We start from the raw sequence: 17,106 nt of genomic DNA, 5'->3' as shown, positions 1-17,106 counted from the left end.
CACAGACATATGATTAAATGTGACTTCTAGACTATAGATTATGTCCTAAGGGAAACAAGTAAATTTTTTGTTAAATAAAACTCAAGATTTTCAATAACAGTCTTTTGTTTCTTCCAAAATCCTGAATTTGCATAAACGCTTTCTCAGTCTTAACAAACTGATGAAACAAATCTCAGGTGTCAAGACTAGCATTACAAAGTTGTGGTTTAGATAAGAATAATGGCGGATATAAAAACTAACAAATTACTAAGATTTGTTATAAATCCTCGAAGCCCTCAGCTAGTTCACAGGTCTAGAGTCTAGTTCTTAAAAGTTTCACAGTAATTAATACCTCTAAAAATCCCAGCAGCAGGGAATGCTTTTAGAAAAGTCTCCACGGCACCTAAAACATACCTACAATGATTAGGAAGAAAGCAAAAAAAAAAGTAGTTATTAGAACCACTTGGCGACCATGTGAAACTAAACAGAGCACCAACAACTTAATGGAATGAGTGTCAAGCTAAAGACTTTTTCCAAAGGTAGGATCTAGGATTTACACTTACAGAGCTCCAGCAACTGCATTGCCAAGGAAGAAGCACAAACCTATGCTAATCCCAACTTCTGGACCAAGAGCGCGACCAATGAGGTAATATGGTCCTCCACCCTGGAAGTAACACAAAAATTTATTAATAAACTTGATATTACTGTCTATTGTTTAATCACAAAGGAAATAGAAATTAACGAGGGGTGCCAACGCTGGACCCGAGACCCAACAGTAGGAGATATATTTTTAACTATGGTTTCACAGATTTTATTCAAAGAAAATTCAGGTGATATAATAGAAAAAAAGAATTACCTTCATTGCGCCATTTGTTGCAATAGCACTCAGAGATATCGTCGTCAAGAATGTACATAAGCCACAGAGCAATACCAATACCAGACCTTGTCCGATACCAGCCATACCAACAATCCTGAATATTGAACAGATTGAGGCAGGCTATAATGACTTAATAATATGCTGTGAAACATCAAGGAGTTGCAGTCTTACCATGTGAAACGGATATAGTATATAATTCCTAATATGTTTTGCAAGCAGGGAACGAAAACTCCCATCATTGTGCCCATCTTGAGAGGCTGCAACGAAATGCATAATATCATGGAAATTATAAATTAAGCAATAGACGATGTCTATGTCAAAAAGATCCTTACAAAAAATTATGACAAAAATCTGCCAGACTAGAATACCTAAGAATACTTTTGCATGCACCATAATCAACAGAACAATGAAGGAAATTATCATTGGAAAGTAAAACCATCTAATAATCCTGAAACAATGATAACTAAACAGAAAGTAGCAAAACAATCAGATATAGAATTGCAATCTTTGCAGTGTAACAAGACATACTTCCGTACATAATCTTTATATCCTAAGTCTAGAATTGTTTATAAACGTTCCAAACAATATTTCTAGTGCAAACTAGAGGAGATAAGGGTGATTCTAGTGCATGAAACTTAACCACCTGGCGTGCCCCTGCATCGCCAGGGTAGAAAGATATACCTTTTAAGTTATTTTCCAATGTTCCCTAACATCTCACATCTACCTCTCTTGACTAAGCCTGATACTAATTGAAGTCTTTTTCTTTAAAAAACAGAGAAGCACTTGATCGTTACAGCCTGGCAGAAGTCATCAATTGTATAATTTAAAAAGCATTTAGAAGCTAATGGTAATAGGAAGATACCTTCGGGTGCCCTTGCGTGATGGAGATATCCTCCCCATCTCTAGGGCTAGAAGGTGTCGGAATCTGCTCTCCTGTCATACTGAAAGAGAAATTGATAACATTCTCACATGTACAGTTAAGAGAAAATGTGTTTCCCAAAGCAAATGACATATATATTGTGCAAGAAAAAAACCAAACATGGGCAAAACTAAACATTATCGAAAAATTGAACTGCGGAATGGATCAAGTGTAAAGCGTAGTTTAGGGTAAAAGATGTCATTTCCACGTAGCAGGATAAAAGAGAAATCCTTACTGTTTTATTAATAATGACAGACACTAACACTAGTAAAGAACAACACAAACTAATGGAATGTGCATCAATGTTACAATAGAAACCTGAACTTGATACATAGTCAGGGGAAAACAGTACACAAGGTTCCAACAAGCAGGAAACTTCTATCGAGTATATTGTTATCCATTGGTTCAGTTAAGACGGGAAAAAAAACAAAGGTTTTTACAAAGTCAAGAAATGGAAGCAAGAGATCATTTTCAGTGATTATTCACTACTTCCTAATGCAAGTCACGTCATCTTTCTAACGAAAATTTCTAAATGTCAATAACAAATAAGATCGCAAGTACCTCTTCAAACCAAGAATATTCACAAGAGAATCGAAACCAAATAACTCCAGCTTGGATTCCTTCAGATGGCCATTAACTCCATCTTCTGGACTTGTCCTATCCCTTGCATTAGCGCCCACATCTCCTGGTGCAACTACTTTTATGTTCCTGTCAAAAACCTACAAATGTGAGACACTCATGATGAAATAAGGTGCACAAGACTGAAACATTCGAACAATAATTTTCCAAGGTAGAGTTTGGAATATTCCTGCGCTCATGATTCTTTAAACTAGAACTTCACCTTGGAGGATTCTCTTAATCAGCAGTAAGGAAGCAGACAAAAAAATATAAATTACCTAGTAGACTTATGCAACCCATCTACCAATGTGACCAGCTTCAACCACAACTAGTAATTGAAGCAAACGTAGATTGAACAAAAAATAGCAATGTGAATCTTATCAAGCTAACGTCACTTTCAACATCAAATTGTCGGAGAATCTTACAGCAGCCTTAGAATCATTAGAAATCGAACCTAATTGGATCCCATTCTACTCATCAGTACACAAAATCATCATCATCAACAACGAAAAATATCCACATCCTTAAAAACACTTGAACAAGCAATGATCACAACAACACCAGACGAAAACGAAGTTCCCAGGCGAAATCTTATAAAAAGAAGAAATTACTTGAGGGTGGAAGAAGAAGATCCAGGATCGATGGAGGACATCTCAACAACGGCTCTATCGTGAGCCACCACGGGCCTGTATTTGCTTCCTCCGAGACGAGGTCCTGACCTGAATTCCTCTTCGCCATTACCACCGGCTTCTTCAATGTCGCCGCTATCCATTTATCCCGCCGTATCTGTACAGATCCCTCTTTCAAAAAACGAATCTGATATCCCGGCGGAATCAGAGATCGGAGAGTTTGATATCTGATGAGGACGGAGATCGGGACAGACTCTCACGAATTAACGGAAAAACGAAAACTCAAAAAAAAATTCAGAAGAAAAAAATAAATAAAGAGAAGATGATTTTTCAGATTTCAGAGAAAAAAACAAATTAAAATATTATAAACGGAGGAAAAATGTAAAAAAATGTTAAAATTGGGCTTTATAATTGGGTCAATTGCTTAGCATGAGAGAGTCTTTTGGTTTAGTAACTTCAAGTCTTCCAAATTTTTATTTTTAATTAAACCAATTTTAAGCAACTAAGTACATATTTTCCCGATTCGAAACGATACTTGTATATAATTAATGGAAAATTACTGAAAAAATTGCATTCTCATTAATATAAAGGCTTTTGATATACCATGCATATAATAAAATTGAGTCTCCTTAAAAAGATGCAAGAAATGAGATACACACATTTTTAGATGGTTAAAAAAACTGAATTCTAGAGGATTAAACTTTTCTTGTGCAATAATAGTATTTGATTCTTTTGAATTTTCTTAGAAGTTCAAATGAAAATATAAAAATGAGAAAGTAGTTTGGTCGTCAAACGTCACATAAAAATTGAAAAGTAAACATGATTACAAAGCCTACAATACACACATTTAAAAATGGAAGCTCTCTTCTTTTTTTAAGCTAACCAAATGTTCAGGACACATTTATGCCGTGGAATTTTTTACCATTTTCACCTCTCAGAACTAATGCTCGAAGCTTTCTTATGCTTCCCACGACGTTCTTTAACATCCTTTAGCTTCTCTATCTTCACATTCTCGTTGTTAGACTTAGACACAGATCCTTCTTGAGCACTGCACATTTGATGTGACTTCAGCTTAAAACCAAACCCGAGTTTCTTAGAAACGTTTTCCCATGTTTTGCCGCCACCGCCTCCACCGTTTGCGGAACCACCTCCTTTCGTCGTTTTGCCGAGTTTCTCAATCTCTTGTCTCATGTTTGAACATTCTTTCTCTAACTCGCAAACCCGCATTCTCATACTGTCCATTCCAACTTTCAGGACTTGATTCTCTCTCACTGCGGTTGCCCATCCTCCTCCTCCTCCTTCAGTTGATCCTCCTACAAATCCTCCGCTTCTTAACTGTCTTGATCCGCCATCGAGGTTGTCTGAAACCAGGAAGCATCCAGCTACAGAGGTTCTGAGCTGAAGCTGCTCAAAGAAGAGCACTTGAACAATTATTCTTAACGGTAACCTCTCGTTCTGCGCTGCGTGTGTGCAAGCTTCTAAAGAGAGTTTCTGGCAATCCAACAACCTGCACAAATTCTCTCTTTCGGTTTCTGCTAACCATGGATGATGCTGTGAATCATCAAAAGAAGAGAAAACTTAATTTGTCTGTGTTAATAGAAATCCAATATATAGAAGATTGATAGGGTTCCTTTTGTAGTGTTACCTTTAGATAAATGTCTATTGCACGATAGAGTCCGTCATCTAAGAGCCTGGCGTATTCAGGAACAGAAGCTGCTAAAGCTTGGAACTTAGGAAGCTTAAGATTGACATCGGGAGCAACTTCAGCAAGATACCCGTCGATCAGCTTTGCAACCGCTGTCATTGGTGTTATTGACTGTGGAGATCCGATTAAGTTTCCATCATCTACTGAAGAACACGGAGAGCCAACCCCACCAGGCATAATCTGATCCGTCCCAAGAAAATGGTCTAAGATCCTTTGCACAGAGTCCACATCGTATAGAGTCTCCATAGTATGAGAAAAACTAGGCATTACAAGATCTTCCAACGCAGCCTGGTCAAGCTGCATACCTATCCTTTTCTCCAAATTTGCTATGCAATCCGGACTAGCTTTCAAAATCTTGGCGATTCGAAGCATGTCCACGAAAAATTTGGTTGGAACTAAACCTTTTTGCATACGGAGAAGCTCCTGGATCTCTTCAAGCAAGTTCTTCTGTTCTTCCTCGGAGAGTACAGTTCCTGAGGCCAAAGGGGTACTGAAACGACCACTAGATTCAGCTCCACCGCGTCGCCTTTTTAAGCCAGGCAAATATTTTCTTGTGTAATAGGTTAGCGAACCGGCAATGATGTCTTCTCTTATGCCTCGGGAATCCATGACTGTGATGAGTCTCTTAAAAAGAGGAAAACTAAGCATCGATGCATCCTCGTACCACCAATCTGAACTAGTATGTTTAGGTCTAGCCCCGGTGCTTATCCCGTTCCATAAAACGCTGCCACCTGGACTCTGCATTGGCCCACCATGCTCCACTACAGGCCATCCAAACAAGTTTGGGTCTGTCGATGCTCTCATTGCTAGTGACTCGATACATTTCTTGGTAATATTCAATTCATCAGCATACTCGAGGACCTCATCGCAGCTATGAAGCGCCTTTATTGAATCTTTCCAGCTTTTGAGAACTACTTGATTGAAAAAAGTTTCAGTTTGGGAAATAAGATTTCCTTCCCCATACTCTTCCGTCATCTCGAGATGCTCAGCAGCACATCTGAGATATACAACGTTAGAGGCAGTGAGTTCGAGCTTCACACCGTAGCAGAACTTGGCAACTAGTTCAAACGTTTTGTCTCCGCCAGGAAGATCAGAAATTTCAATGAGACATTTATCATCCCCTTCTTTTGACGCCTCTGCAATCCTTCTTTCCATGACTCCACTTCTAGAGAGCAAGGGAAACTGTATATAGCAAAAAAATGAGTAAAACAAAAGGTATCAGAAATTGCAAGTAACATCATTCTTTCACAAAGAGGGGTATTAGTAGATACGTGTTTCTACAATAAGTGTCAGAATTCTCATTGTTGGAAGCAAGGCATTGCCAAAAAACTACAGAGATGAATAAGTTTTGAAGAAACCAAAAGACAGACAGCCCAAAGAAAGTTCAGCAAATAAACAAGGATGAGGAATAGCTAGCAAATTTGGATTGGTAGATTAGTCATAAAGAGGAATAAGAGCTAAACCCCAAAGTTTCAACCTCTGATCAACAAAAGACAAATATGACACAATGTTGTAAAAGGAAAATATGCATACCCACCAAACACATCGTTGATACATAAACATTCTACTACAATGCCGGAGAAAGGCATAAACATTCTAGAAGACAATAACTATTCCAGATTAAGGCAACTGTTTCAAGAAGAGAGTGTTGTGTTCAAGTTAACCAAATTGTACCTTGTGGAGATGAAAAGACATCTCTCCAACTTCAACGACAATATCACTTGGGAGTCCAGTTGTGCAAAACCTGCAATTAGCAAAACCCAAGAAGACAAAGGAATGAGTGATTCAGTAACGCTGAGATTGCCTTAAAGAAAGACCATGGACTCAAATTCAGACCAAGTCTGCTCAACTGGAAGGAGAAAACAAGAAGCAAAATACAAAATAAAATTAGAGAGAGGGAGAGAGAGAGATCAAGTGAATATACCAAGCCTGGCCTTGTCTCTGGAAAGCATCAGATTTGGATCCCAGCTTCATGCAAGCCATTGTTTCTCTCACCAGAATTCAACAAACCAACCAAAGTAACTAGGAGAGCTAAGCCTTCAAACCCCTAAAAAAAGAAATCCCTCCAACAAAATCAAAACCCCTAATGCACAGAGAAACTTCCTTTGTTACCCAGAAACGAGATATTGATAAAAACAGAACAATTTTCACTCAGACATTTTAACAAACACTTGAGCTGCCTCCTCCTTACTCTACATTTATTTAGTAAGCTCACTACGTTTATTTTTTTCCCCCAGAAAGTAACCTAAAATCCCGTAGATGTGCTATAGATCCCTTGACCAAAACCACTAAAAACCCTGAATCCCCCTCAAATAATCTTATCTGCAACACCAAATTCAAACAACAAAGTAATGAAAAAGACAAAAAAAAAAAATGAAAAGAAAAGAGCCCAACCCCAAAAACCCAGGTAGACAAAGAACAGCTAAGCAGAAGTTACCAGCTCTTGTAGCTTTATACGAGAGAGAATATACATTGTAAGAAGAGAAGGGGACCATATTATATCCCAAACATGTTTATTATTATTATTATTCATATCAAATTTATTTCTTTTTTTTTTTCTTAAGAAGAGAAAAAAGAAAGTGAGGTAATTGATAATTTCTATATTGGTTGCTTTAGAATTTTTTACATATCGAAAGTGAAAAGGAACAAAAAAAAAAAAAAGGAAAGAGATGGATGGAGATTTGAAAATCTCGAGATTAATTAGATGAAGATGAAGAAGAAGAACACATGCACGCATGTGGGGTCCTTTGTGTAATATCTTCAAACATACTCATTGTGTTGGGATTCTTGAAATTAGCAAAACACTACTAGTTAAATGTGGTTATGTTTAGTTTTGTCCTAATCTTTACTCAAAGAATCCAATCCTTCCCACTAATTTCTTTTGGCGTGCGAGTGCGGTTATATATGTGATGTGTGTTCCTGTTCCACTAATCCGTATCATATCAATTATTTTGAAAGAGATTTACTTACACACCATAACTATCTTAGTAGGGTATAATGATAAAGTTATACAAATTTTCTTCCTTTTCTGAGTTTACTAGTACTTCTTTATATATATTTATAAGAATTGTTGATAATGTTATGAAATCTACTAGATTTTTATTTGTTTTTATCAACCGGATTTATATGTTAGAAAAACTCAAAAGTTGTGTGATCAAATTGAATAAATTTTGTTATTGTGGTAAATGAGAAAATGTGTTACCTATTTGTTATGGTTAGCTAACAATGTAAATTAATTTTGTGGTTTCTACTGCTTCTCTACGTATATGGATAGATTATATTTTTTGAATTACCAAATTGATGTGTTGGCCACCAATTGTAATATGGTTGATCAATGAAAAATCACCCTAACCATATATATAATATTTTGTTTTGTTGTCAAAAATTAATCCCTCCAAAATAAACCATATAGATTATCTTTTAAAATGTTAAGTTTATAAGAATATAAAATCTTTATATTTAATTTAAAATAAATAATAGAGTAACTCCTAAAATTTTGTTTTTCATATTTGTTACACTTTTCATTTTCTTGTAAGTGTCATTTTTATAAATTTTCACACATGTACTAGGATTTAACCCGTGGTACACCACGGGACAATTATTAAATTTTATTTATAATGATGTTTGATTTTAGTGGTATTTAATTTAATAATAAAATTATATATTTTTAATTTTTAATATTTTTTATATTTAAGCAGTGATACAATTATTCTTAAAGTATTATAATTTTATCAGGATAAACACTAAAATTATGAATTATAACTGTTTGTATAATGTATAATTAATCAGAATAATTAACTGTTTTATTTATTTAAAATAATACTATTATTGTTTTGTTTGATATATAATTATTTAATTTAATTGATTGTTTATTTTTCATTGTATACAGTTTAATGATTGATTTTTCTATTTTTTTTTTATTTCATTTTGGAACACATATATAGAAAAGAAATTTGCTATTAATAAGGAATTTAAGTAGAATTAATTAGTTTCTATAAAAAAAATTGATTTTGTCAATTTACCATATTTTACTTATTGCTTTTAGTGCAATTTTGTAGGGACTAAAATTTTAAATAAGCCAAATTAAAAGGGTAGAACCCAAAATGTACTTCAAATATATATATATATATATATATATATATATAGATTGGATTTTCAGTTTAGGAAATTTATTAATATTAATATAATTATTGAGATTGTAAACTTTTGCGATAGAAAATTTGTGGTCTATCATTTAAATTTGAGAGATTCTAGCATCCATAAAAATAGTTTTGGAGATTTAATGAGATAAAACTTTACTGGATAGAGTTGATTTTGGAAAAATCGGAATGTATAAATGTTGTTAAGATTTTATGGCAATAATGTAACAAATATTGATCAATTTAAGAAAGTTTAGTACTTGAGTTTCTCTACAATGTTATTTATGGAATTTCTTTAGGGCTTAATGTTGTAAAATAAAAAAAAAATAATTAAAACTTAAAAGGCATAAACAAAAAGGTATTTCAAAAATGTTAATATAGATAATAAATAATATAGTACTAGATTTTAACCCGCGGTACACCGCGTGCATAGAATTTTTATTTTATATTTTGTTTGTTTGTTAAATATTGGATGTTTTACAAATAGAGAAATAACTAAATTTTTCGGACGTTTGTGCGGCTAAATGTTTATATAAAATTTTTAACCTGCAATATTCATGACCATTTGTTTGTTATATTTAGTTTGTTTTGTTCAGTGTTTGAGATTCTATTTTAATTTTTAATTATTATAACAAAAAATAAGGATCTAAATATATAATAAGTCATTTATCCGCTACGATTAAGTCACAGTTTTCCTAATGATTTAATTATTTTACACAATCTTAGTTAGATCAACTTAATTTTACATGTCATATATTCTAATATTAATAGTGTTAAGAAATAATAAGATGAGGATTTAACCCGAGTTAGTACAAATTTAATGATATTTTATTAATTCCAAGTTTCCAACATGTCTTATTTATAATTCATCTACTATATAACCATATTATATAGTATTTTAAACTTTTTAAAAATTTATGTATTCGTAATATTTTAAAATTTTATTAAGTTTATATATATTAATTATAACATTTAAATAAATATGAATCGAAATTCTTCTTACGTTAAGAATCAAAGCTCATTGGAAAACAAAATGGGAATCAAATTATTGTTTTCTTTATTTAAGAATTCATAGATAGAGTATCTTCAAACCATAATAGAAAGTGTGGTTAAATATATCATAGTTTATGTTTCCATATTGATTTTGCTGTAATTTTTTTTAGTTGAAATGAAATGTAAAATATTTAGAAAACAAAATTTGAAATAATGCTATTTTTGGAGACTTTTTAAGGATTAACTTTGTAAATAAATTTTTTAAATAAGTACAAATAAAAGGGTAGAACCCAAAATGTACTTCAAAAATGTATATATAGATGAAGTTGACATATTTAATGCAACATCACTTTACAATAAAAGACTCATTAATTATAAAAGAAATTAAAAAAAAAAGAGATTTTAAAACATACCTAAAATTATAAAATAACATTTTTATGAAATAAAAAACTACATTCATCATGACATATATGGCCTACTTTATTCATAAAAAATATCACTAGGAATATAAATCTTATTTTCAGAGTCAATCTTTCTAAATTAAGGTTTTTGTATCCAACCCCATTATTATTTTTTTGGATGTTGTATTTGTATTTACCGTTCGAAATATGTATTGTTTCCTAGTACATATCTATATATATATACATTTTTGAAGATATTGTATCTCTTAATCCTTTGCAAACAAAGAAAACAACAATTTGATTTCCATTTTGTGTTCTAAAATCTAAGAACTTTGATTCAAATTTATTTAAATATTATAATTAATATATATAAAGTTAATAAAATTTTAAAATATTACAAATATGTAAAATTAAAAAAGTTTAAAATAATATATAATATGGTTATGTAGTAAATGAGTTATAAAAAAAACATGTTGGAATTAATAAAATATCATTAAATTTGTGCTTTTAATTCTCGTTTTATTATTTGTAAACACTATTAATATTAAAATACTTGACATATAAAATTAAGTTGATTTAACTAAGATTGTGTAAAATAATTAAATCATTAAGAAAAATGTGACTTAATCATAGCGTATAAATGATTTATTATGTATTTAGATCCCTTATTTTTGTTATAATACTTAAAAATCAAAATAGAATCTTAAACACTAAACAAAACAAACTAAATATAACAACAAATAGTCATGAAGTATATTACGGATTAAAAAATTAATATAAACATTTAACTGCACAATATAAAATATTTATAATAATAAAATTATATGTATGCGGTCTAACGCGGGTTAAAATCTAGTTCAATACAAAGATACAAACACAAACTCAAATCAAAATTTGAAGCAATGGATAATTCAAATTGATTTATGTTATGTTTCCCAAGAAACTTAGTAATTTATAGTTATCAATTCACATCAAAACCTTCGTTTTGCAAATTTTTAAAGATACAACCCCCCATTATGAATCAACTCGCAGACTTGTCATAGTCACGAAGAAGTGCGTATAGTTGGTGTAAATTCATAAGTGGCTTTAAATAGTCTTGTGGTAACGGTCTAACTATGAGGAGTCCTCTTGCTGATCAATACTATGAATTTCATTCTGCCACTTTTTTTACCACTGTAATTAAACAGGACGCTCTACATACATATATATATTTACAAAAAGAACAAAAAGTTATATTATGTGATATACGGAGAGAATGATATAATATAGTATGTTCCAAACCCAATAATGCCAACTTGGCGAAGTCACGAAAGACATTTTATAGCAAAATATTCCTCTATTATTGTTAGTGATGGAATGGGATTTTGTCCATACCTATACTATCTAAGCATGTGGTTGAAGCTTCGTTGTCCGACGAAGGTATTTTTACTTCAACGATGACGCAGCTATAACCAGCTTAGCCACGTGAACTTTGACTTCTCTTTGGTTAACTTTTGCACTTCTCAACTTCCCACAAAAAAAATAAAAATATAAACTGAACCAATGACTTTAATAAATTTTTGTTAAGGATTATCCCAACCTTTAATTTGTACTATAGCGAGTTAAGTACAAACTAAACTGTTTGAATTTTGGAAGTTTTGTATACATGTGCATTGTACACTGACTCATGAGTAAATTATCCTCTTAATTGATATTTTATGGGTAATATAATACTATAGCATAATAACCAAATCATATATAGAACGATTATAATAACCAAACTTGTTTTAACTCCAAATTATTCAACGCATGATTTTTTAATAACCAAACTTTATTTCATAAAAAGCTATGTTATTAGTCGTGGTAGGGGTTTCACTCATATCAAATTAATTCGAGTGTAGTATTATTTAGACAAAAATTTGTTATGCATGCTAATTGTATTGAAAATATATAACTTTTTCTGATTTATAGAGATGTAAGAAGTCTAAAAATTAGAAACTAGTGGTTTTAAAATAATAAGTAATTAGGCTATCATGATAGCTAATTTTTTTATATTTTTATTAAACGTGCATGTATTTAAAAATGTGTTCTAATATCTTTCAAATATGCATACACGTTAGTAAATCTAGTTTTACATCAAATTCAAGTTTAATAATAAAAATTGCACAACACCTACAAATAACTGAAGGAATGAATCCATTACACCTCTATCCAATTTTTTTTTTTGGACTAAATGAAAACTCTATTTAAACTCATGTAAATTTGTTTGCGTATGGTTACTATATTACATGTCAATCTAGTAATCTACAAAAATAATTAAAGTAAAAAAAACCATAAATACGCATGCACTAGTGAAAAATGATTCGGGCCTAAACAGCGATGTTTGTAACTTCTTTGGATTCTTGGATTTTCAATGCTTTTTTAATAATTTTTGTTTACATTTTCTGTGCTCCTTGTCCACACACAAAAGCTCCTTTGCTTTTAAATGCGTTTATGTCTGCCTTGGCTTTTATGCTCAACACTCACCCCCATACCCACAAGTCAACTCCAATTTTTGTTTCAAATTATTTGTTTAAAAACAGAGTAACGTACATATCTACTACTTATCTTTATATGTCCTTAAAACAAGGTTACTGTAAAATTGTTTTAGAAAAGCCTAGTTTACCATGGGAAAAACGAGTTTAACTTATCTTAGACGGAGAAGTGAAATCGAGATTTCATTTTCAGGGTGCTAATTCTTTTGGGTGTGAATGTTAAGACAAAGGTTTTTATTACATGTTCACTCTATTGTGTATGTAAAAGTAAACTACATGATAAGTTCACCTCACGTTCCACTTTTGCAAACAGAAAGGTGAAAAAAAGGAGAGAAATAATTTACAAGTCCGAACAAAATCATTAATAGATGTCGCATAATTTTGCTTGCCTTTTAGACAAAGGCGTGAGAGAAACCTTAGGCCACATCCCACATGGGTAACAAAACTCACCACACGCCTCGGCTTTCGCAAGCGTCACGCTTTTTACGTCAAGCTTTATTTATTTTATTTTTTTGCTAGCGATTTCAACCAGAAAGGTAAAAAAAACAAAAAAAAAAACTAAATCCTGCGACGTGGAAAATAGTTCAAGAGGAAGAGAAAAAATAAGACCTCCGTTGCCGGAACTCGAACCCGGGTCTCTCGGGTGAGAGCCGAGTATCCTGACCAGCTAGACTACAACGGATTGTTGTTAGCGATGCCTTATACTACTATATAGTACGCTTGTATACTCTTAAGACACAATTTTGCAGATACTAGTAAATGTAATGAAGTCTTGTCTTTGTAACATGAAGAGTTGAAGACTTGAAGTGATATTTTACTATAAGCTCTTGTGTGATTGTCAGTTATTACGCTATACTACAACCAGAAAAAAGGATCACATAAGAACAAAATAACATTTGAAAGAATCAGTAAAATTTTAGCCCTTTCAACTGCCAAGGAGATCATATATGTACACAAGAGTGCCGTAACACTTATTGTTCAGCATAAGGCTATATCCCCTTGTAACTTTGGGACTCTGGTAAATTGGTGGTGATGAAACTCCAATCATAATGCAAACTTATAACCTCATTCTTGGAAGGGCTGGTGACCATTTTTATCTACCATGAGTCATTTCCATTCCCTCTCCTTTCAAAGACCAAGTTAGCAAGGTACCGAGCATTTTCTGGTCCAGTGCTATGAACCATCTTAAAGAAGGCACTTGTATCTCTTGATAGCAATTCTTGGGGACTACCATACTCCAAAACCTAACAAAATTTGACATAGCTCAATGTAAGTCACATAGGACGTTGCTACTCGGCAATAGAAATCCTCTTGAGTGAGTTCTAGGAACAATAATCCTGGACTTACCTGACCAGAACTAAGCACAAGGATCTTGTCGCAGTCGATGATGGTATTCAATCTGTGAGCGATAACAAGCATTGTGCAAGACTTAAATTCCTCACGGATGGTCCTCTGTATCAGAGAATCTGTTCTGACATCAACAGATGCAGTTGCTTCATCGAGAACAAGGATCTTAGATCTTCTTAACAATGCACGCGCTAGACTTAGCAGTTGCCTTTGCCCCACGCTGAAGTTCTCACCTCCCTCAGAGACCTTTACAGAACAGTTTCATCAATAATCTTTATAACAAGTCAAAACATTCTTCTACCTAATGTATGTCACTTAAGGTAAACTTCACCTCTGCATCTAGGCCAAAAGGATTCCTGTTGATGACATCTTTTATATGCGCCCTTTGTAGAGCCTCCCAGAGTTCAGCATCATTGTGCTCACTAAATGGATCGATATTGAATCTCACCGTCCCTAACAAGAAGAATTGTTTCTCAGAAAGCAGGATCATACTTACAATATCATCTTAAAATTACACACACGAACCTGAGAAAAGAACTGGTGACTGGGGTATGATACTTAGGGCCCTGCGCAAATCTGTCAGTCCAAACTTTGACACATCATAATCATCAATTATGATTCTTCCCTTTTCCAATTCCACAATACGATATAATGCATTCAGCATGGAGGACTTCCCTGTCCCAGTTCTTCCAACCACTCCTACTTTCTCACTGGGAGAAACAGAAAAGGTCAGTCCATGCAATACTGGAGGAAGCCCGGGTCTGTACCGCAGGTGAACGTCTTCAAACTCAATGGATCCTCTTGAAGGCCAGCCAGATACTGGACGATTGTTCTCGATTATCTCTGAAGCCTCAGAAGCAAGATCAATGTAGTTACCAACACGCTCAACAGAATTTAAGCTGTTCTCTGCCTTGCTAGCTTGCCTTAGAACACCACTTAAAAGAGTAGTGATATTCAGAGTGTAACTAAGAAGGAGACCCATCGTAGATGCAAAAACAGCTTGGTTCTCTACATTCCCATATCGCATTACCGCAAAAGTTGCAGTTAACCAAATCATGACACCCCCAAGAGTCTCTGATCTTATAGTGAGCCAACGATTTGAGCTAGTATTTGCAAGAGTGAACCTTATGTTGTTGTCCATGGATTTTCCAAAAATCTTGGCAATCCGCTCATAGGCTTTGTAGGCTCGGATGCTTGGCAAACCATTCAAAGCTTCTCCAAATTGTGCATAAATAGGTGATCTAGTAACGGAATCCAAACGTCTAACTTCGCGGGATGTGCTCTACAAATTATAAAAGTGATATTAATTCCAAGTGGATCATACAGTTTGATATACATTTTGCAGTGTTTTTTGCATAGAACAATCAAATAGAAGCACACACAGACATGAAATAGAAAATTACCTGATAGTAGATATATGTTGCATAAAACATTATTAGGAGTGGCAATATTGCCCACAATGAAATTGTACTGACAGTACCTATCAGTGCAAATGTCGAGAGGAGTTGCCACAGCTGGTTCATGAACATGTTCATTAGGTTGGCCACGTTTCTATCTATATCACCAATATCCTTAGAAAATCTGTTTATTACACGTCCAGTTGGGTTTGTTTCGAAGAAGAGCATAGGAGCTCTTAGGATAGAATTCAGCATCGCGTCATGGAGTCTTTTGGCGGCATGTAAACTTGACATCAGCAGCCAAAAAGAGTTGGTAAACGTGACAGCCACCTGATAAAATGACCATTAAAATCGTTAATTTCGTGTAATATGTCAGAAGTACAGATCTCAGTCTTTTATGGACACAAACCTGACCGGAACCGGAACTATGACTCTTTGACGTTATTTGATCAGTCCAAATACTTAACCACGTGCTACTTAAAACTCTGAGAACTTCAGTTGTTAAATAGCATGCAAAGAGAATCATAACTACCCATACGCCGCCTACTGCCTTTTTATACCTGAAAATTTGGAAAGTACCTTAGCCATTTGTTTGTATTAAACATAAAGCAATGTACATCTAAAGATATAAAGCAAGTGATGCCAGTTTTATTTTTCATTTGGAATGACTATATCTGGTAAATTTCTAGCCGTAGAAAGATGTTGAGCTAAGTACCTCATCAGAACATCCCAACTAATGATGCCAGTTTCCCGCTCTTCTCGCTTTACAAGCATGGATCTTCCCTGTTTCCCTAGCTTGGTCCTGTCTAGATATCCTTCATTCACATCAATTGTGACAGTAGGATCCGGCTTCAAGCTTTTGTCGTCTTTTTTATTCCCCGCTTGCGTTGCATCCATTTTACCAGAATTCTCCATTAGTGTCTGGAACAAACTCCCATTTTTTGACAGCTCTGCAAAGGTTCCCTCCTCCTTAATCGTTCCTTCGGAGACTAAAATTATTCTATCCATCAAAGGAAGAAAATGTAGCTGATTTGTGACAAGAACCCTCGTCTTCCCCTTCAGCTCATCCTTCATGCAGCGATCAAAGACCTGTTACATGATTCAGGGAAGCCTGTCGTTAGATGTACCAAAAAGGAGTACTGAGAAATTAAATATTAAATCATGTAAATGTCTGAACACTCATTATTTATCATACAATTTATGCCAGCCTTATGAATTTCTCAGTTATGTAATGGATCAACCATAAGAATACCTGGTGAGCAACATGAGCATCTAAAGCACTCAAGGGATCATCGAATATGTAAACATCTGTACTTGAGTAGACTGCCCTAGCCATTGAAACTCTCTGCTTCTGCCCTCCACTAATATTCACCCCACGTTCTCCAATCTCAGTAAGATCACCGCCCTGAATAATTGAAATTTTTAAGAAGTTACTAAGTAATGTTATCAACTTATATGTTATTAACTTGTGTAAGCCTGTCATTCCACTTAACTGGAAGCAAATCAAGATCGTGTTGTAAGGCAGTCACATCAATAGCCCTCCTATATCTCTCAGACTCAAAATCTGACCCAAATAAAATGTTTTCACG

General features: G+C 33.8%; 2 protein-coding genes, 1 non-coding gene and 1 pseudogene across 4 annotated transcripts; all 4 read right to left on the bottom strand.

Moving 5' to 3' along the window:
* On the bottom strand, positions 285–3,354 carry LOC104778953 (cation-chloride cotransporter 1-like). Of its 2 annotated transcripts, none has more exons than XM_010503356.2 (7): positions 3,005–3,354; positions 2,337–2,483; positions 1,719–1,797; positions 1,028–1,113; positions 836–950; positions 543–643; positions 285–393 (listed from the first exon to the last, which is right to left on the bottom strand). In XM_010503356.2, exons 1-7 carry the CDS (start codon positions 3,163–3,165, stop codon positions 300–302), a joined length of 783 nt encoding a protein of 260 aa, XP_010501658.1. In that variant the 5' UTR covers positions 3,166–3,354; the 3' UTR covers positions 285–299. The 2 variants fall into 2 exon arrangements, with proteins under 2 accessions (XP_010501658.1, XP_019099285.1); XM_019243740.1 differs by having other exon boundaries at positions 332–393; positions 537–643.
* Positions 3,745–7,356, bottom strand: LOC104777068 (BTB/POZ domain-containing protein At1g30440). The gene is made up of 4 exons (XM_010501271.2): positions 6,652–7,356; positions 6,402–6,471; positions 4,668–5,909; positions 3,745–4,573 (listed from the first exon to the last, which is right to left on the bottom strand). The coding sequence occupies exons 1-4, from the start codon at positions 6,708–6,710 to the stop codon at positions 3,950–3,952; spliced, it is 1,995 nt and encodes a 664-aa protein (XP_010499573.1). The 5' UTR covers positions 6,711–7,356; the 3' UTR covers positions 3,745–3,949.
* On the bottom strand, positions 13,383–13,455 carry TRNAE-CUC. Its single transcript has one exon. It is a non-coding gene; the product is annotated as a tRNA-Glu (tRNA).
* The window catches only part of LOC104778952, a 9,784-nt pseudogene continuing 6,325 nt past the window's right edge, over positions 13,648–17,106 (bottom strand).

The sequence above is a fragment of the Camelina sativa genome, chromosome 3, assembly GCF_000633955.1.
Source record: "Camelina sativa cultivar DH55 chromosome 3, Cs, whole genome shotgun sequence".
In the NCBI taxonomy this organism is placed as follows: Eukaryota; Viridiplantae; Streptophyta; class Magnoliopsida; order Brassicales; family Brassicaceae; genus Camelina; species Camelina sativa.
The sequence above is the reverse complement of the archived record's forward strand: the minus strand, read 5'-3'. Positions and strand labels throughout refer to the sequence as shown.